Source organism: Phalaenopsis equestris, unplaced genomic scaffold (genome assembly GCF_001263595.1).
Source record: "Phalaenopsis equestris unplaced genomic scaffold, ASM126359v1 Scaffold000002, whole genome shotgun sequence".
In the NCBI taxonomy this organism is placed as follows: Eukaryota; Viridiplantae; Streptophyta; class Magnoliopsida; order Asparagales; family Orchidaceae; genus Phalaenopsis; species Phalaenopsis equestris.
The window spans coordinates 59724227-59745285 of record NW_018164444.1 but is presented as its reverse complement, the minus strand read 5'-3'; the positions used below and the strand labels follow the sequence as shown (position 1 = coordinate 59745285).

The window sequence follows — 21059 nt, the reverse complement described above, 5'->3', positions numbered from 1 at the left end:
AGAGAGAGAGAGAGAGAGAGAGAGATGAGTACTCCTTTAAGAGCGGGCAAGGCACAATAAGTGAGATGAGTAATTGGCTTTCGCTCAAGTGGCGATGACAATGGGAGGAAATAAAAACCTTAGCCCTAGCGGAAGCACAAAGGCTTGCGCTAAAGTTCTTCGAGTCCTAGACTTGAAACGAAAACCAAAAGGAAACGAAAACCTAAAGGAATGACTGTGGGATGAGGGGATGAGGGGTTAGAAATAGGAGACATGGGATTTTTTCTGATTTATATACTTATTAGGATTTTAGAAATTTTAATCCCAACCATCGATTTAAACTCATGTGGCTAAGATTAAATTACTTAAAACGATAGGATTTTAAATTTAATATAGTTTGATTTTTTCTAATCTAATAAATTTACAATTATTTTTAATATATATTGATATCTTTTATATATGACTATTTAAAACAATTTAATTAATTTGAATCAATACAGGCCGAACATGATCGAACACAAGTTTGTTTGTGTTCGGCTCATTTATAAATCGAGTTTAAAAAAATTATTGTGTTCAGGTCACTTGCTTCACGAACGTATGGATCACAAGCTATTTAGAAAGCCAAACACGAGTTGTTTGACCACAAGAAGCTTTTTTGACGGCCCTACTCCTCAATTACCATAGATCGCCTCAAAATTTTTCCCATGATTCAATTTGTGCCATGTTCAATCCAAACCCAACAGAATTTACCTTAACTGGATAATTTGATAGGTTTCTCTGATGAGCATATTATCGTTTTATGTGAGCCTCAGAACCGTATTATCTATCTGGGTGTAATTTTCTTTTCATGGCCATCATCATAATTTCTTCTCAAACTCTCTTCCAACTTGCACTTACATTTTACCGATCCATACTTAATTTCATTCTTGTTCAGGTAAAGATGATCACAGAATCAATAAAACTCTCTGCAAAACGATTCATATTCAATTCTGACAAGGAAGATCAATTGAATGATGAAGAAAATATGGAGCAGAAGAATGTGAAATAGCTTTCTTAATCTTTTGGTCAAATCTAGTTAGTTTGCCATCTTGTGTAAGTTTGATCTTCGAATCTTCTTAAAGGTGGAGACTTTACTGTTGGTCTTTAGCTATTTTATCGATCTGCTGTGTTTCATATTGTATAAACTGTTCTAATGACTGTTTGCTTCACATTTTGTCATATTTTTGCATGATTTTTGAGCTAGAGTTTATCATATAAAAATCCATGAATAAGCTGAACTTTCTTCTAAAGTTGTGTTTTTTTTTCCCTTCAACTGCATAAGATACAAAGCCATATTGCTTTCTTTTATGATTTTCCTGCTATTTATGGCTTGATTATAATCGCATATTATTCTATAATTCTATTATTGCACAATTAAATGTTTTTATATTCAGAATGGCATTGAGCAGGTGATAATAAATAAGTTTACCTTGCAGCAGGCTCTTTACTCCTAATAATGAGAGAATGAGTTGATTTATGTGCCTGCATGCATAATTGCTATAGTAATCAATTTTTTGTTCAAATAAAAAACTAAAGCAAATTGGTAAAAAGGTTTCCAACTCATCATTCTTTTCAAATATAAATACCTCTCTGAGTTAATGAAATTCATACACTGAATTCTAGTTTTTAGTTTCTTGCTATTTTCTTAAAAATAAGTTTAATACTGGTTTATAAAAGTAGATTGCATTATTTTTGCAGGATCTAGTGTGCCGATGTCAAGAGTATCAAGCCGTCCTTCTCTATACCATAAGCTAGGTCGAGTGCAGGGCTGTAAATGAGTCTAGTCAAGCTTGAGTCATGCCAAATTCGAGTTCGGCTCGTCTGTCAAATTGTGAGCCCGAGATCGAGTTGAGTCTGTCAATTTGTGAGCCCGAGCTCGAGATCGAGTTGAGATTAAGCTCAGCTCGTAGTGGTAACAGCCAACTCGTGAGCTCGAATTAAAAATCCAATTCTATAGAACTCATCGGAGAAGGTATTGGTGGCTGGAGTTGGAGGACGATGCAGTAACAACTCATCGGAAAATGCATCAGAATGAATAGCGGTAGGTTAATCGAGCTGGCTCGTGAGCTAACACGTCGAGATGGAACGAGTTCAAGTTTGAGCTTGAGCTCGAGCTCGCGGCTCGATAAAAAATTTGTGGAAGCATCAAATAAATGATTTTTTAAAAAAATTGTACTTGATACCTTTGAAAAGAAAATTCAATAATTTATATCATTTATTGATTTTTTATCTTATATTTCAATCATTTGCTTCAAATTCATATAAAGGTTTCTATATTTTTTATATTTATCAAAGAAAAAGCTTGATTTTTACTTAATATTGATGTAGGATGATAACAATGGTGATGTAAGGCTTCTAAATGTGTTGTAATCGGGATTAAAGTTATATCCTTATTACCATGGCAATGTGGGTTCTCCTGTTGGAAGTTGATGTATGAGTTTGAAGACTGATACATTATTAAAAAATTTATTATTTTACATGAAACTAGAGATGATTAGTCATAATATTTCTTAAACAAGAAGTTTTCAATATCAAATTAAAAATCATCAAAAACTCTGATTTCAGTAAACATTAAAACTAACCGGCTTCACGAGATGGAGCCAATGACATCAATTGGCCCAAGCCGAGTTAAATAAAGTATGAATGAGGATGTTAAACCAATTTTGGAAGATTTAGGTAGATAATTGCAAGGTCAGATGGATTCCAAATCTGATAAACTTAGAGCTAAATCGAGCGTCTCAACAAGAAAAACTTAATTAGCCCAAGATCACTCAATTTTGACATCGTTAAGGCACTCAATTAAATAGGAAGGGCTGGACCTTGAGTTGGAGTTGGACTAGGAAGAGTTGAATTTCATTGTTGTTTCGAACCTAAGTCATGATGAACGTTTTTTGCTCTTGTATTTTTCAACCACCGCCGACCACTATTACCGGTCATTATTGATCACTTTCGGCTGTCCTCTGATTGTTGCAACAAAGCCCTTGCAGAGTTATGGCATAAGCTTCATAGTAACATTGCACTTTAAGGGGCAATGCGTCGAACTGAACACATTGTAATGACGCACTTTAAATACAGTGCAATGACGCACGACGCAATCCAAATATTGTGTAACAACACTTTAAATAAAGTTCAACTACGTGCCTCATATACAGTACAACGACACATCTTAAGACGGTGTAATAACACACCATAAAAAAAATGATGTAATAATGCATAATGCAATAATTTCTTGCAACCGTTGTACTCAGAATACAATGACTTTCTCCATACTCATGAAGTTCTCTTCTCGCATCTCATTATTATGGTTTACGTGGTCCACAACTCATTCAACTCTCAACTTCTGTTTTTTATGACCTATGGATGTTATTACAACTCACAATTATGTCATGTGTGACCAACTACAATCTATGTGACTCACAACATCCAATTCATAACTTAGACCTTTGTGGCCTATGCACATTATTATAGTTCACTACGACAACTTAGGTGATCAACTACGACTTATGTGGCTTAATCTCATGAAGCTCCCAACTCTAGTCTCTTAATGAGATTTTTTTTATGGGTCATAAATCTCAAAAGATTTCTATCTAAATGGTCGGATACGACATTCGATGAATAATATATTATCTCGAAATATTTCTATCTAAATGATCGGATACGACATTCGATGAATAGCATATTATCTCGATATTATCTTAGAATGAATTTGATCATTCATATGAGGAAAATCTTTGAGAATTAAAAATTTGTGAAACCATATTGATTTTAATTATGAGGTTTGGTATCCCTATGAGGGGGCTCCCTCATAGTTAATTACATCTAAATAATTACTATTGAGAAAACTCTCGATTACAGCTGCCTTATATTTTTCATATTCAACAGTGAATGTTTATTGAATGACCAATATTTGAAGACTTTGATGAAATGGATAAGATTGGACATGATGGCTTCACTTGAATTTCAAAAATGAATTAACCCTTGGGGTTGAGCCCAACAGTTGGCAATTGAAGTGATAATGTAGAGTTTGAATCAATGGATCGAGTTCAAGATTATTTGGATTTGATTGGATCTTTAGTGGATTAGATTTGAAGTTGAGTTTTGAACAAGTTTGAATCAATGCTGAATTAGATTTGATATTTGATTGGGTTGGATCTGGTTTTGGAACAGGTTTAAATTAGATTGAGAAAGATTTAGAAGATATCCTGGTATAAAGGGTAAGAATAAATATAAAATTTCTAGATAGAGGTGAAGCCCTAACTTAAATACCTAAACAGGAAATTATTGCCTGTCGTCATCATGGGAAATGTAGTTAGTTTTTGCCTCATAAACCCTTATATTTCAAACATCCAAGAAAGTTCATTATGATCAATATTATCCATTTACCCTTTAAATTAGTCTAAATTTTAATTGGAGCTTCAAAATCCATAACTACTATTTTGCCCCTAGGGCTTTCCACTTCATAATTTTTTAAATTTAACTCAAATGACATTGAAATTTTCTTGGCACCTCACTTATGGATTAATTAAAATATTAGAGGATAAATTATAATTTTCTTGATGAACGTTTTTTGCTCTTGTATTTTTCAACCACCGCCGACCACTATTACCGGTCATTATTGATCACTTTCGGCTGTCCTCTGATTGTTGCAACAAAGCCCTTGCAGAGTTATGGCATAACGATGAACGTTTTTTGCTCTTGTATTCATCAACCACCGCCGACCGCTATTACCGGTCATTGTTGATCACTTTCGGCTGTCCTCTGCTTGTTGCAACAAAGCCCTTGCAGAGTTATGGCATAAGCTTCATAGTAACATTGCACTTTAAGGGGCAATGCGTCGAACTGAACACATTGTAATGACGCACTTTAAATACAGTGCAATGACGCAATCTAAATATTGTGTAACAACTCAAATAAAGTTCAACTACATGCCCCATATACACTACAACGACACATCTTAAGACGGTGTAATAACACACCATAAAAAAATGATGTAATAATGCATAATGCAATAATTTCTTGCAACCGTTGTACTCAGAATACAATGACTTTCTCCATACTCATGAAGTTCTCTTCTTGCATCTCATTATTATGGCCTACGTGGTTCACAACTCATTCAACTCTCAACTTCGGTTTTTATGACCTATGAATTTTATTACAGCTCACAATTATGTCCTGCGTGACCTACTACAATTTATGTGACTCACAACATGCAATTCCTAACTTAGACCTTTGTGGCCCATGCACGTTATTATAGTTCACTACTACAGCTTAGGTGATCAACTACGACTTTTGTGGCTTAATCTCATGAAGCTCTCAACTCTAGTCTTTTAATGAGATTTTTTTTTATGGGTCATAAATCTCAAAAGATTTCTATCTAAATGGTCGGATACGACATTCGATGAATAATATATTATCTCGAAATATTTCTATCTAAATGATCGGATACGACATTCGATGAATAGCATATTATCTCGATATTATCTTAGAATGAATTTGATCATTCATATGAGGAAAATCTTTGAGAATTAAAAATTTGTGAAACCATATTGATTTTAATTATGAGGTTTGGTATCCCTATGAGGGGGCTCCCTCATAGTTAATTACATCTAAATAATTACTATTGAGAAAACTCTCGATTACAGCTGCCTTATATTTTTCATATTCAACAGTGAATGTTTATTGAATGACCAATATTTGAAGACTTTGATGAAATGGATAAGATTGGACATGATGGCTTCACTTGAATTTCAAAAATGAATTAACCCTTGGGGTTGAGCCCAACAGTTGGCAATTGAAGTGATAATGTAGAGTTTGAATCAATGGATCGAGTTCAAGATTATTTGGATTTGATTGGATCTTTAGTGGATTAGATTTGAAGTTGAGTTTTGAACAAGTTTGAATCAATGCTGAATTAGATTTGATATTTGATTGGGTTGGATCTGGTTTTGGAACAGGTTTAAATTAGATTGAGAAAGATTTAGAAGATATCCTGGTATAAAGGGTAAGAATAAATATAAAATTTCTAGATATAGGTGAAGCCCTAACCTAAATACCTCTAAACAGGAAATTATTGCTTGTCGTCGTCATGAGAAATGTAGTTGGTTTTTGCCTCATAAACCCTTATATTTCAAACATCCAAGAAAGTTCATTATGATCAATATTATCCATTTACCCTTTAAATTAGTCTAAATTTTAATTGGAGCTTCAAAATCCATAACTACCACTTTGCCCTTAAGGCTTTCCACTTCATAGCTCCTTAAATTTAACTCAAATGATTTTGAAATTTTTTTGGTACCCTACAGATTGATCAATTAAAATATCAGAGGATGACTTATATGATTTTTTTTTAAATTTTGATATTTATTTTTACTCAAAAATAGGGATTTTCAATGTTAATTAATTTAATATTCAAAGTGAAGTTTCTGTCATTGGAAAAATTATTAGAGATTCACCTAGGTTAGAGGATCAATTAGGCCAAATTTCATGAATTTTTGAATTATATTTTAATTATTATAATTATTTCTTTATTTTGATGATTAATCAAATAAAAAATATAATTTAATCTTAAAAATTTTTTTTATAATTTCTTTAGTTCCTCTGAGTTTAGAGAACTCAAAGAAATAAACTTTACATTTTTGTGATTTTTATTTTATTCATTATAATTATTTTAATGCACAATCAGGGAAAATACATTTTTGGTATTTGAAAATAAATAATTATATTAAGAAAATTAGAAAAAATATTTTAAGTGGTCTGAAGTGATCAGGGAATGATTTGTGACATTTTGGTGTATTTTTGTTTTTTTATGATTTTAATTATTTTTAATCATTTTTAAATTAAAAAATAGTCTAAAACACCAATTTTATTTTTCTTGAGTGTCCCTCGTCACAAGGATCACTCCAACCCACTTTTCATAATTTTTTAAATTATATTTTATTTATTATAATTATTTTAGTGCAAATATCTCATTTATTTTGAAATAAATACACATTGATGTCTTAGATAAATCAAATGGTTTTTAGATTTTTACAGATATTTAATATGTTTATTATCTTCAATGTGGGCATAATTTTATGATTTTTAAGCTATATTTTGTTTCTTAATTTTCTAGTGGTTTTAGTGACTTAATTACATAATTTACACTTAATTATTTAAACTCATTTTATATTTTTCCTAATGTCCTCTGACCGCGGTGAATCTACCAAAGTAAGTCTCATATTTTTCTTATTTATATTTTAAATTTTATGACATGTTTAATTGAAATAAAGACACCTACTATGGAAAATTAGGGCTTTCAACCGGGTGTCCTCTTACTTTGGAAAAATCAGAGGACACTCGTAATCATATGAAGATCAATCCCTCTAAATTTCATGTCATGATGACCAAAATTTAATTATTTATAATTAAAATAAGCTCTAGAGTATTTGATTAATTAAAAATAAAATACTTAACAAATAATTTTAATTTTTGGTTTATAATATTCTCCTCTGTTCAGTGGGCACAGGTGTATTTTTATTTTTTTTATGATTTTTGTACATCAAGTTATGATTTTTTCAAAGTTGTTGAATTAATTTAAATAAAAAAAGCCTTATTTTTCTATTTATCCACGTTGCAGCAACGTAATCCTCAACAACTCCAAAATTTCCACGTGGCGCGCTTCCACTCTACTCCGCTATCTGCGTCAGCGCTGACTCGACCAGCGGTTCTTGCTTTGTTGTCTCGTCCAACGCGATCATGACCGTCCATTCAATACACGCGGAAACGAACGACATTCGTTCATCCTCTCCGTTTGTTCGCACCCGAGATTCGTCCAAACTAAAACGCTTTGATGTCACTCGATACTAAACCAAATCACTCACGATTTGTTCTTATAGCTTCATCTAGTCGAAACGAACACATCCATACGATTAAACACATATGAAATATAGATTCTCTTCACAATCAAGGAAACTGAGCCCAAAATTAAAGTATTGAGCTTATACCTTTGCCCAAAAGGTGAGACCTCAATTGGGTTTATTCTTGAGCTTCAGCTTGAGTCCACGAACGTCCTCTAAGAGTTGCATTGAGTTGAGGTTGAGTCTGTATAAGAGTTTGATCAACAGGTGGCACGGCTTGGTTCAGGAGTGGGTTAGAGTGCTCGAGAGAGAGAGAGAGGGGTTTTGATTGGGGAAGTGTTCTTAAGCTCTAGTGAAGCTTAAGAGCAGCTTAATTTGGAGTTTTGGTGAGTTTGGTGGAGTGGTTAAAAGAAAACCCTGGATTTTAAGTTTAAAATTAAGGTTTCTTAGTGGTGGGGAGAGGGTGAAATAGTCAGAGCGAGCTTCATGTTAGTGCTAGAAGGGTTTGGAGATAATTGGGCAGAGCTTCGTGTGAACCCTTCTTCCCATTTGGTCGTGATAGGGGTATCATTTATAGGCCAGACAATGGCTGCCAACAGGGTAAGCCAAGGTAGCCAAAGCGCAGCTTAGGTGGAGGGGAATTCAATGCAAGTGTTTAATTGGAAGTTGACACACTTGATGGGTGGACTTTAAGGTTTAAGCCAAGGAGGGGCTTCTCAGTTTTGGGTTTTCCGGCGACTAGGTTGGTCGACCAGTCCAAAGGAAGTGGTTAGTAAGGTTAGGAGGTTTAATGGAAGCTTTAATTGTGAGTACATTGGGGCTTGAGAGTTGATTTCATGGGATAGAAAGCTTAGTCAAATTTGGAGATGAGTCCCCTTGATTTGAGGGACTCGTGGTCCATGGAACCAAATAGAGTTGGCTAGTTGATCTGGTTGACATCTCAAGGGATCAAACCAAGTTGTGGAGGATTAGGCTTTAATTAATTCAAAGGGTTTAGGCTAAGTTTGAGATTGAGGTTAAAATTAGGGTTTGGGCTAGATCTTGAACTTAGGCTTGGATCCAAGCCAATTGATGGCTCTAATTGGTCTAGAAAACTTTCATGAAGTTTAGGATTTCAAATTGGGGAAATTAGATTGGCCATGAGCTTGAATTTGGTGAGGTTTGGAGTTTAGGTTAATTTTGGGGGCTTAACATTTGAGCTTGAATTTGATTTCAATTGGGCTATAATTTGGTTTTAATTGGGCTTAGACGTGATGAATTTTGATTCAGATTTGAAATTGGGGGAGTTTGAAATCAATTTCGTGGAAATTGGGAATGATTTTAAGTCTTTAAGCATAATGGGACAATTTATGAATTTTGAAAAAAAAAAATGGGGAATTTAGATGCAATTGGGATCATTGGGTGGCCAGGATTGATTTTGGGGATGTTTGGAGTAAATTTAGAGGTTTTGGGATTTTTTGGGACATTAGGAACATTTTGATAATTTTTGGTAAATTTGGGGTATTTTGATAATTTTGAAGAATTTGGGGTGTTTTGGTCAATTTGAATGGTTTGAGGTTGTTTGTTATGATTTTTTTTTTTATAGGAATTGACAATTTGTCCAATTTTGGGAAAATCAGGGTTTCAGGGGCATTTTGGTAAATTTGAAAAAAAATTAAGGTAGGAGGCTAAAGATGAGTGTTTAGGCGGAAATGGAGGCTATTGGATATGCCAATCATGATGATGACCTTCTTTGAGCCATGAGACCAAGGGGAGGGTTATTTTGGATATTTCATGTGTTAGTCCCAGCCATCCTAGGTAAACACTTAGAGTTTGGGGGACTACCTACATGAGTTTCCAGAAGAGAGGGGAAAATGGTCAAAGATGAATGATTTTAGGGTTTAGGATTGTGTGTGTGTGCCATACCAAGACCAAGACCATGCCACCTAGAGCTAAACCTAAGGCTTGACAATTATATGGGGGCTTCCCTTGAGTTCCCCCGTGCTGTTTTCAACATTTTAAGTGCTAGAGGTCAACACCAACATGTGGATTCCAAGAAGAGTAAAGAGATGTTTTAGAATTTCTAATGGGTAGAGTTTCATTACCAGTCCTCTAGAATAGTCAATAGGAAAGTCATATGACTAGATCCAAGGTTTTTAAGGAATAAAGACTATATCTCAACAAAAGTGAGGTCAACAATTATCGGAGACCAAGCCTAAATTTGGGAGTAATGCACACGGTCAAGATCCCCATGGCTTTCTTTCTTGTCGAGTACAATGATAACCTCAAACTATTAACCTATAAGCAAGAAAATGACATTGAGCAGGTGATAGTAAGTATGTTCTCCCTTATTGTCATTGATATGACTTAAGGTAGTCCTTTTTGCTATAAAAGTGGTTGTGAGTATTTTTGTCAATGGCATGTGCTACTTTATTCTATTAGACTCATTGTTTTTTGGGATAGGTCAGTTTGTTTTATAGGCCCTAGTCATTTGTTCTAATTATATGGGGGAACCTACAACTAACCCAGGGTTTCTAGACTAGACTAATATATGGTATGTGCATGGACCTATGTTTTCTTCAGCGTTCGCGACCGTAGGGGTATAGTTTGGAACTATCATAGGGTGTGGCTTATAAAGAGTATAATTGGTCGATTTTAAGTGTTTTTGAGGTTTGATAATTAATAGTGATTTGTTTTCTCCTATAAATCATCAGTCGAAGGTTTTCTAAGCGTTGTTAAGTTATTCTTCCGTTCTAGGTGAAGTATTGGTCAAATTGTCAATCAGATATTGTTTTTTAATCCCGCATTTCAATCAATATTATTTTCATACAAAAATATTTAGATATTTCTTCGCATTTCAGTTTTCTTCCTACTTTTTTTCTCCTTCCCCATGTTCTAATTGTGGTTGAGAGATATATTATTGAACATATGAAAATAAGTTTCTTAATTTAGATTTCTCATATTAAAGACTTACTTTTATTCCCCTTAAAGTAATAAAAAAATATTATTTTCATACAAAAATATTTAGATATTTCTAAAAATAACTTTGACATTCAAAATTATTTAGGAATATAAGTTTATCTTTATTATGGGTTATTTAAGATAGAACAACCAAAGAATTATATACTGGGAGTCTGAGACTACAAAATCATACATTTCTGGGGAGAAATGTGTTCATTAATTTAGTCACTCAATCTAAGTGAATATATAAGTTTTGCCTAGACTAAACAAGTGAAATTAGTCAGATAAGCTTATATTTTATTTTAAGATTCCTAAAACTCAAGGGCTTTAAGAAAATTACCTTTGAAAATGGAATTTGATTTTTTAAAGAAAAGATAAGTTGTTTTAAAAGATTTAAATTGGTTTTGATTAATATTTTTAATCTTTTACAAAGAAAGTATTTAAAAGGAGAAATTCTTGAAAGAGAATTCCTTTTAAGACTTTCCATAAGAGACTTTAAAAGAATTTAAAATATAATTATTTGGAAAGAGTTTTCTTTTGAGATTAATTTTTTTAAAGTTTTTAAGGAAAAGACACCCCTAAAGATATGCTCTTATGAGAAGTCATTCTAAAGGAAGTCATAGAGCTTTGAAGATGGAACTTCCTGAATTATTTGGAAAGATTTTTCTTTTGAGATCAATTTTTTTTAAGTTTTTAAAGAAAAGGTGCCCCTAAGTATAAGTTCTTATGAGAAGTCATTCTAAAGGAAGTCATAGAGCTTTGAAGATGGAACTTCCTTTTCTAAAATTGTTTTAAGAGAAAATTAAAAGATCTTGAAGGAGATTGAAACCCTTCTCCTTGAGCTATTCTAAGTTTTCTTAAAGATTATAAATTTAGAGCTCATTTAATTGAAGTGTAAATGTTTCATTCTTAATAATTTGATTTATAATATAAAAGATGATTTCATTTTAGACTTTCAAAAATATTCTTTGTTTAGCACTTTCAATTTATATTATACAAAAAATGTAAATCTTATTAGAATTTTAAGAATATTTTCCATCCATCCTTTCATCTCACTCGGCACATAGAAGCTTCATCCGTTCTCCTATATCTCTCATCCATCAATTTGAAAAAGAAACTTTTGAAAATATTCTTTTTTTAGCACTTTTCAGTTTATATTGTACAAAAAATGTAAATCTTATTAGAATTTTAAAAATATTTTCCATCCATCCTTTCATCTCACTCAGCACATAGAAGCTTCATTCGTTCTCCTATATCTCTCATCCATCAATTTGAAAAATTCTTGTTATGCAATCCATTCCCAAAGAGCAGTAAATAAGCATGCACACTGTCTCACGTGCAAGAAAAAATAAGTAAACACACATTCACATGCAAATCATGTAGTTTATTCACACCACAAAGGTTCTACTAGTTTCATGTGTTCACATATACAGGTACATTAACATTATATCATATTGATGTATATATATAAATTCTTGTTATCCAATCCATTCCCAAAAAGCAGTAAATAAGCATGCACACAACCTCACATGCAAGAAAAAATAAGTAAACACACATTCACATGCAAATCATGTAGTTTATTCACACCACAGAGGTTCTACTAGTTTCATGTGTTAACATACATATACATATGATTTTATGATAACATTAATATACATATATGATAACTTTAATATACCCCAAACCCCACCCCCCATTGTGCTCTAAACCCAAAATATACATCTCCTCTCAAACCCTCATAAAATTGGTTTATCTCAAAAATTCAAATCACATTCGAACAAATTCAAATAACATTCACACCAATGATTCCATCATTTTGAATCAAAATTCAACTACATTCAAATTAAATTTAAGTTTAAATTGAGATATGTTTTAACTATTTCTTATAATCATAATATTTTTTTGATAAACTAAGATTTGAAATTGTTTGATTAAATTTTTTCTAATTTTAAAGCAACATGATTAGGCATTAATGCATAGTGGCAAATGATCATAGACTCCAATAAATAGTCCAAAAGTAAATATGTAGCCTTCTCTTAAATAATTCTATTTTTTCCATATTTTCAAGAAAATAAAAGCCAGACGCACACGACTCCTCCAAAACCAAAATCTAATAGTCCCCAAGTCTTTCCCGGGCAAAGCTCGCACGCGCGAAATGGGAAAGCGGCGAGCCGCTCAAGTCTCCAGCGAAGACGAGGAACCTTCACCGCCGGCGGATGACCGCCGACGGCGAAAGCAGCGGCGTCTCCGGCACGTTGAGTACGACGATGACGCCGACAAGAATAAGGATCACTCTCCGGCGAATGGCAGTGGTGCTCGCGATGGTTCTAGGGAGGCGGATAGTGAAGCGGAGGGGGATGAGGACGAGGAGGCAAAGGCTGAGCCAGTAGGAGAAGCTTTGAAGGTCACTGGAAAGGGAAAGAAGAAGAAGACCCATTATGGTTCGTTTGAGTTCGAGGGCAATGTGTTCGAGCTGGTAAAGTTTTTGGTCATCCTAGGTTTTGTTTGTTTAGAGTTTTTGCGGCTATTGGATGAAGGATTTTTGTTTTGGTTTTAATTTATTTATTGTTTATTGGCCGATTTATGGTGAGTAGGCATGAATGGCTGTTGTTTAATTTCTTTTGCAGGAGGATTCAGTTCTGTTGACTCCTGAGGATTCGAAGCAGAAACCGTATGTTGCTATCATTAAAGTGAGTAATTGATTTATCAGACTTTGGAATACTTGATTGTTGCGTCCTTCCAAAGTTTTTTTCCTCGGGACTTTTAGGTTAGTGATAAACTAAAAGGGAAGCGTATTTGGGTTTGAAATTTTATTGACATTTTTACTGGGATTTTCTCGATCTTCTTGCTTTGTCCTATCATTGAAGAATCTAGGGATGGAGACATCTTTACCGTATCATTATGGAGCTTTTGCTATTTGGGGATTCATGGGACTTTTATTTTTTTTTATTTCATCAAGTAACATTTACTGGTATACTTTATCTTTGATTATATTGTTATTCTTGACTTTATTGGATCAGGACATTACTGAAGATGTTGATGGGAATTTTATGGTAACTGGACAATGGTTTTATCGTCCTGAAGAAGCTGAGAAAAAAGGTGGGGGGAACTGGCAAGCCAGAGACACGAGAGAGCTCTTTTACAGCTTCCATCGAGATGATGTCCCAGCTGAATCTGTTATGCACAAGTGCGTTGTACATTTTGTTCCCCTTAACAAAAAGTTGCCAATTCGTTCTCAGCACCCTGGGTTTATTGTACAGAAAGTGTATGATACCGTAGAGAAAAAACTCTGGAAATTGACCGACAAAGATTATGAAGATGGAAAGCAACATGAAATTGACCTCCTTGTTCAAAAAACTCGGGAGCGTTTAGGTGAACTTCCAGATCTTGAGCCTGAAGAAACATCTGGTGATCAGCATGATCAGGCAAATCAGGCAGCACAAACTACTCAGATAACAAGTAAATGGAATCTCAGGAGGAAACCTGTGCCATCTATCGATGCACAAAGAATCGATGGTGTAAGTACTAGGTTTGATAGTGCATCAAAAGCAGAAACACCAGGTAGCTGTCCTGGTGATCTTCTAGAATATGATGCAATCTTGAAAAAGTTTAATGCATTAACTAGAGATTCACACCGGGATAAGTGGTTAAAGAAACTTCTAAAAGAAATTCAAAGCTCATGCAAGGACTTGGCTCAACCTACTGATCATAATGCGGTTCGCAACACAGATGGGTCTTCAAATGTAAGAAAAATGTCATAATCCTACATTTTAAGGAACAATAGGCAAGAATCTTCTTCCATAATGATATTCATGCTTATCACGCTCATTATTATTTATTGGTTATGGCTTCATTTACTGATTAGAGTCCTGAAATTTGATATTGAAACTTATGGATTATCATTGACCACATTGGCAGGAGATGACCTCTCAACAATTTTAATGTTCTGTCTTTTGTTATTAGCGGACTTATTTTGAGTTAGCGCACTTTGCTTCAAAGTGAAACTTGTTTATTAGAATTTTGTTTATTATCATGAAAACAATATGTATGATGGACATAATTGTTGCACTGTGAAGATATAAGGGGAGGGATATTTTTGTTTGGCCTTACACTTTCATTTTCCACTGCCAATCCAGCAAAATGAGGTAGTAAAATGGGGAAAATTTTTTTAAGGCTGTTAATATGCAAAACAAGATACTCTCAGGTTTTCTTAAATTTTTTTTTCTGTATTTACGATGAACAAGTTTAGGTACTTGTTAAGTGTAATTAGATTCATGGAATTTTATGTTTTATTAGGTCAATTTTTTTTGAAATTTAGTTTATGGCCGTCTAGATAAAGGCAAATTATTATCATTTTTAGTGAGGATTGCTTAAAAGTGTTTGAGTGCATTTAATCAACTTGTGAAGAATAGGAAGAGAAGACAAGGATCAGTAGGTAGACTAAAGGGTGCCAATAAGGAGGTAAGTTAGGCATCCAAAAGATGTGGGAGAAGGGTATGGAATTCAATGCACCAAGATCTAACCATTTTATTTAAGTAGAGAAATTCGATTTAGTTGTTCATGAAAATTGATAAATAAATTTGTAGACTATCTTTTCCATTGATGCTCTACATATGAAATTATTAAACTATATAAACAAATAATAAATAGAAGTAATAATATATCTGGTATGCACATGGCATTAAAACATTTAATGAATAAATGAATTGCAAAGAAAGCTGCGGGAATTCTCAAAGAATGCTCCTTTGTGGCTAATGTCAGATTACGTCAGCAATTTGTGTGCTTTCAATAAATCATTCATAGGATGGTTGTCTACCTCAACAATCCATCAATGTTCATTCTTTATTTGACTACCAATCTCAAAAGAAGAAAGAATCACTTCCAGGCTTCTTATTTGTTCATCTTAGGACCATTTTAACATGTGTATCGGAAAACCATTAAGATAGTATGAGTGTTGAGAGAAGAGTATGTTATAATTTACTTCTAAGGAAAGTCTTATGATGATATGATTAGGGGTAATAGGCACAATAAAATAGTCATAAGTCAAATGTAAATCAACTAAAAAGTTGTGAATTACCTCTATGTTAGGCTTACATACAAAAAAAATGCTAATAAATGAAAGGGTGAGAGGCCCGCTAAGCACTTATATTTCTTCATCATACAAGAAAATAGCAGGTTTGTCTTGAAAGAATAACATTATTTGTGTTGGTGGTTTGTTGATAGTTTGATGAAAGAAAGGTGGAGGATTGTTTTGTGGGTAGGAGAGGATATTTGCTACATTCGAACCACAAAAAACATTTACAAATGAGCATATGGGTTGAGACAAGATGACTCAACCACGAGAGAAGGTAAAAGAAAGAAGTCTTATCGACATTAGAGGCTACAAGAGGAGATGATGGATACCTCATAGGAGAGTCAACTAATGTCGTTTTAGAAGTCGATGTAGGAGAAGTTAGGGCATCAAGAGGGTTTGAGGGAAAGAATGCTGAAATATCTTAACACAGGGCAACAAAAGGGATCGAGCATGACCACAAACAAGAGAGAAGATGGAAAAGTCTATTGGAGGCAAAAGAGAAGGAAAGGTATGAACGAAGGGGGTTGCCTTAAGTACCTACAACAACACAATAACTCCATGAGATGACGTCAACGTTTGTAGCAAATATCCTCCCCTCATCCCTCAAAAGAAGAAAAAAAGACACCTCTCTCTAGCATATCACACATGCACTTCTTAGCTCATCCAATTTTTGCTCTCTCCTCATAACTAGCCTATACTACTTTTTTGACAAACCCAACCCCTCTTCCCTATTTTTTTCTACAACTCAGCACTCATGTTGCCATCCTCTTCTAATCGAGGAAATGAAAAGGGAAAACTCTATCATTATTAATATGCTGTCAAAGGTTTGATTGCTCTATTTGATTGAGGTATTGAACATAACTTGTAGATTTGTCTTATATTCCTTTGACTGGCAAATTCTGTGGTATGTACCGTATTAAGTTTTTCAAACGTACTTAAAAAATGGCTACCTAAGCTTGTGATAAGAAGAGCTACACCAATTTAAATTGATGCGTGTTAATTCAATAACTGCAAACATTTTATGAAATATAACCAGATTGCATGAGCTAGAAAAGGAAATTAGAATTCCAACACTGTATGCAATTAAATTTGACTATTAACATAAAACATGCTCATGCTGTTTGATATAGATGCAAGACTAGCTATTTGTATATTATCATGTATACCACAAGGCTTTTATATTGCATATTTAACACCAGCAGTTTACAAATTTGATTGCGTCTAACCAGGATTGCATTTATAAAGATTGGGAAGCTTAGTTTTCAAAATTATATTTAACCGTGCTCGTAACGTTCATTATTTCATCATTGCAATCAGGTTATAAATAACTCTAAGCTGAATTAAAAAAAAAAAAAACCTAAGCTACATCAAGGATATGGGTACCATCATCATCAGCATAAAAATCTGAGGTAGTATCCTGATACATTTCAACACCATAATGATGATGTGATGATATTTCTACATTTCATGGACAACAAGAACCTAATGATTCTTGGTTTTGTACATGAATTAGAAATCTATTTTAAGGTTTCTCATGTTAAATCAGGAGGGCATCGATTTGCTAAAGCGAATTTGATAGTTGTTGCTTGCAGATATTGGTTAACATTGAGTTTGATATTGACCATCTTGTTGAACTTAATCGCAGAACTTGATTCAAATGAAGCATAGGCTAGAAGAACTAGAGCTTCCGTTGACGTAGGGTGTCCCACATGCGACTCTGGAGTGGAGGGCTTGCTTTGCTTGTTCGTGCGGACCTAACCGATCCAAGTTTTTTTCTTTTTGAGGAGTCAGCCGGTCCTCTCGTGCCACTTCTAGTTATCCTCTTAGTATACATTTACTTTTGCAAGAGTCTGGGGTTAGGTTTTGTGCGAGTTTGTTCGATACTGTCGCCTATATGTTAGTTTCCCATATAGGGCTGTATTCGAGTGGTGCTCCGACTGTATTTTTTTCTCGAGGTGGTAAGTATCTTCCTTTTTCTCTTCCGCATTCTCCCCACATCATTCTCGGCCGCCCTGTCTCTGCTGCAGCCTTTCAGAACAACAACTATTGCTTCTTTTCCTCAAATTTACCGAGCTGCCTTTTTTCCCAGCCTCGCTGCCACGCCGCACAACTGCCTCTGTCGGCCGCTTCATTTTGAAAATCATTTATTTAAATCTGATTTAATATATACAGTTGGAGCGCAATTTAATAGTTTATATGTCCAAGCGCAATACCACAAACAATACACTATTCCGAAGGATATGAATACAACTTATTGACAAACTTAACCACCTGAACTAAAAGATCTGTGATGTCCGTTTGGTCCGCAAAACGTTCTTTATAAGCCGACAAGTTCCTTTATTTAACATGACAAGTTAAATAAAGTTTATTTTAAACTGAGTTCTTAAGTTCCTTATAGAGTCAAACTCTTATAGTTAATTACATTTTAAATGAACGAAGTTACTTAAGAAGGTTCTCGATTAAGATCAATGGTTCTGTCTTCAAGATTGTAAAATTTAGGTTTCCAAAGTTAAATATAAGGAAATCAAAAGGGAATGGCTCAAAAGAGGAATAACTATTTTCATGAGTCAATGGAGTGAAAGGTAGCGGATGCCACAAATCCAGGGAGAACCCGGGTGACTTCCCAACTATCCTACGATTGGACCTTAACTCTAAGGAGACATCCTACGCCTCGTCGTCATGGTCTTGATCATCGCCCTCCGTTCTCTTGCTTCCACACTCCGTTTCTTGAAAAAACTACTCTAAGATCCTTAACATATCGATTGTAAGTTTAGGATTGTGGTGTGTATAAATGTACAGTTATTGGGCAATGACCCACTACATGGTACCTCCTAAACCAGATGTCCTACTGGCCTCTACGGTAGTATTGCAGACATAAATTATGTGTATATGCAGGAAAGCGTGCAGTAGCAAAAATAAATGCTATAAATGTAAAACAAACCTACGCACCTGACGGGACAACAACTCCTGAAAAGACTCGAGAAAAAGCGGCAGAAGATCCACAGTGATTCGAGGAAAATCGTCGAAAACACGAAGAAAATCCGAAGAAAAGAAATCACAAGTGTTTTACAAAGATTTCGAGGAAGCCGTAGGAAAACAAATAAAAATCCGATTTCAATAAAACCGTAGGAAATCAGATAAAAAAATCCAAAGAAAGAAAGAAAGCCGTAAGCATTCGAGTCGGGCTAGACTCAGAATTAGATATTCTAGAGGGACTTCGAAGGCAACTATCGGCCACCCGTATGTATAGAGCCCGACATTCAACTAGAAGGGTGTCTTACTATACAAACTTAGGAGGGTACTTCTTAGCCCAATACCGACAATTGTCAAGTGAACAATCAAATTATATTATTTAAAATTTATATTTTTTGCATGCATATATGTTTCATGCATATAAGAAAAGTAATATCAATTTTGGTAGTCAAATACTTTTTGCAAATAGCGTATATGTTCTTATCATTTTTTGTAAAAATATGATTATCCCCATGTCTATCGAACCGTCGGGCCAGGACCACCAACAACTTAAGAAGGCAAGGGTGCCCTGCTAGCCTGGTGTCTGTGAATAATACAGTCTTCCTACGCTTCACCGGGTCCCTAGATTGGGTCCCGATGTTGTAGGATGAAATATTATTCCGCTCTACCACCGAATGCCTTTATCATCAAGGCCTAATACCCCAAAAAGACCGTCCAACTTATGACCTTACTTAATGGTTTCACATATAGCCATAGCTATAGCAATGCACTTATGTTTTGGATATAAGCACTTAAAACCCAAACCAAGAAACAAGGAAAATGAACCAAAAGGCAAGAAATGAAAAAGAAAGAAGATTAACTCACCTCTAAAATCAATTTGGGAAAGAAAAACCAAAGCGTTAGGAGGGTTAGCCTAAAACATCTAATCAGTGGAACTCCTTGATTGGGCAATGGAACAGGCACATTCCCCAGTTGCTAACTCCGCACACCTCAAAAGACCTATTGTAGAGATTTTCGGGTTGTCCCCAAGCCTTCCCCAAAATGCCGAAAGAAACTCTCCCCTTTCTTTTCTCCTTTCTCTCTTTTTTTTTTCTCTTTTTTATTGAAATCAATTAGGCCCTGAGAGTTGAGTCCTGAATTTTCTCCCATTATTTAATAGATCATTCCTCGAAAAGGAACATTTGAATTCTTTCAAGCAACAAAGATTGAAGTATGCAATTCATAAAGATTAAAACATCCAATTTTGTTTCAAATTAAAGTCTGCATGAGGTGTGAAACCCAACACGAAATCAAGGAACCCTCCAACATTCAATAGATCGTTCCTCGAAAAGGAACATTCGAATTCTTTCAAACATAGAGGATTAAAATATTCCAATTCAGAAAGATTAAAACACTCAATTCCGCCTCAAACCAACAGTTTCAGTGGGGTACAAACCCAACACAACGCAAAGGAAAGCCAAACAAGTGCTCACAACCAACGGCAACAGGAGAGCCACCAGTCCCAACACAAAGGCCGCAAAGGAAAGCCAAACAGGTGCTCACAACCAGCGGCAACAGGAGAGCCACCAGTCCCAACACAAAGGCTCTCAAATAGGTGTTCTCAGGTAGGGGCAACAGGGAAAGCCAACGTCAATCACGACACAAGGAGAGCCCAAACAAATATTTATATATTTTAGGTAGAGGAGTTGGGGGAGAGCAACCAAAGCCAACATAAGGAGACTCAAACCGCAGGTCTCGGGTAAGGCAGGAGGGGAACACCCAAACCAACATAAAGGAAGCCTCAAATAGTAGGTTTCGGGTAGGACAGAAGGGGAATAACCAAAATCAACACTAGGGGAACCGACCCGACACAAAGGCTCTCAAATATATGTTCTCAGGTAGGGGCAGCAGGAAAGCCACCAAACCAACACAATACTCTCTGAAAGCCTTGAAACAAAAGGGAAATCATGCATTCATATTTCGAATAGCAGGGAAGCATAACCGAGCCCCCAAAGCAAAACTTTCAAAAGCCCAAAAACTAAGTGAATCCGTACATGTGCTTCGAATAGAGGGGCAGCAAAGAAGCAGCAAAATAAAGCCCCAAAGCAAGACTTTCAAAGCTCCCAAACTGAATGAAGTCACGTGCATATTTTCAAAGAGCATAATGACAGCAATAAGGAACTAAACAAAGCTTCCAAAACAAAACTTCAAAAGCCTCCAACATTAGATATTTCCCTTTG

General features: G+C 34.8%; 1 protein-coding gene across 1 annotated transcript in view; it reads left to right on the top strand.

Annotated features, from left to right (window-relative positions):
- Nucleotides 1–12875: 12875 nt before the first annotated feature.
- The window catches only part of LOC110017925, a 42947-nt gene continuing 34763 nt past the window's right edge, over nt 12876–21059 (top strand). The window contains exons 1-3 of the mRNA XM_020715090.1: nt 12876–13269; nt 13421–13483; nt 13814–14536. Coding sequence (XP_020570749.1) covers nt 12949–13269; nt 13421–13483; nt 13814–14536 — 1107 coding nt within the window. The 5' untranslated portion in view covers nt 12876–12948. The remainder of the gene's footprint in view (nt 13270–13420; nt 13484–13813; nt 14537–21059) is intronic.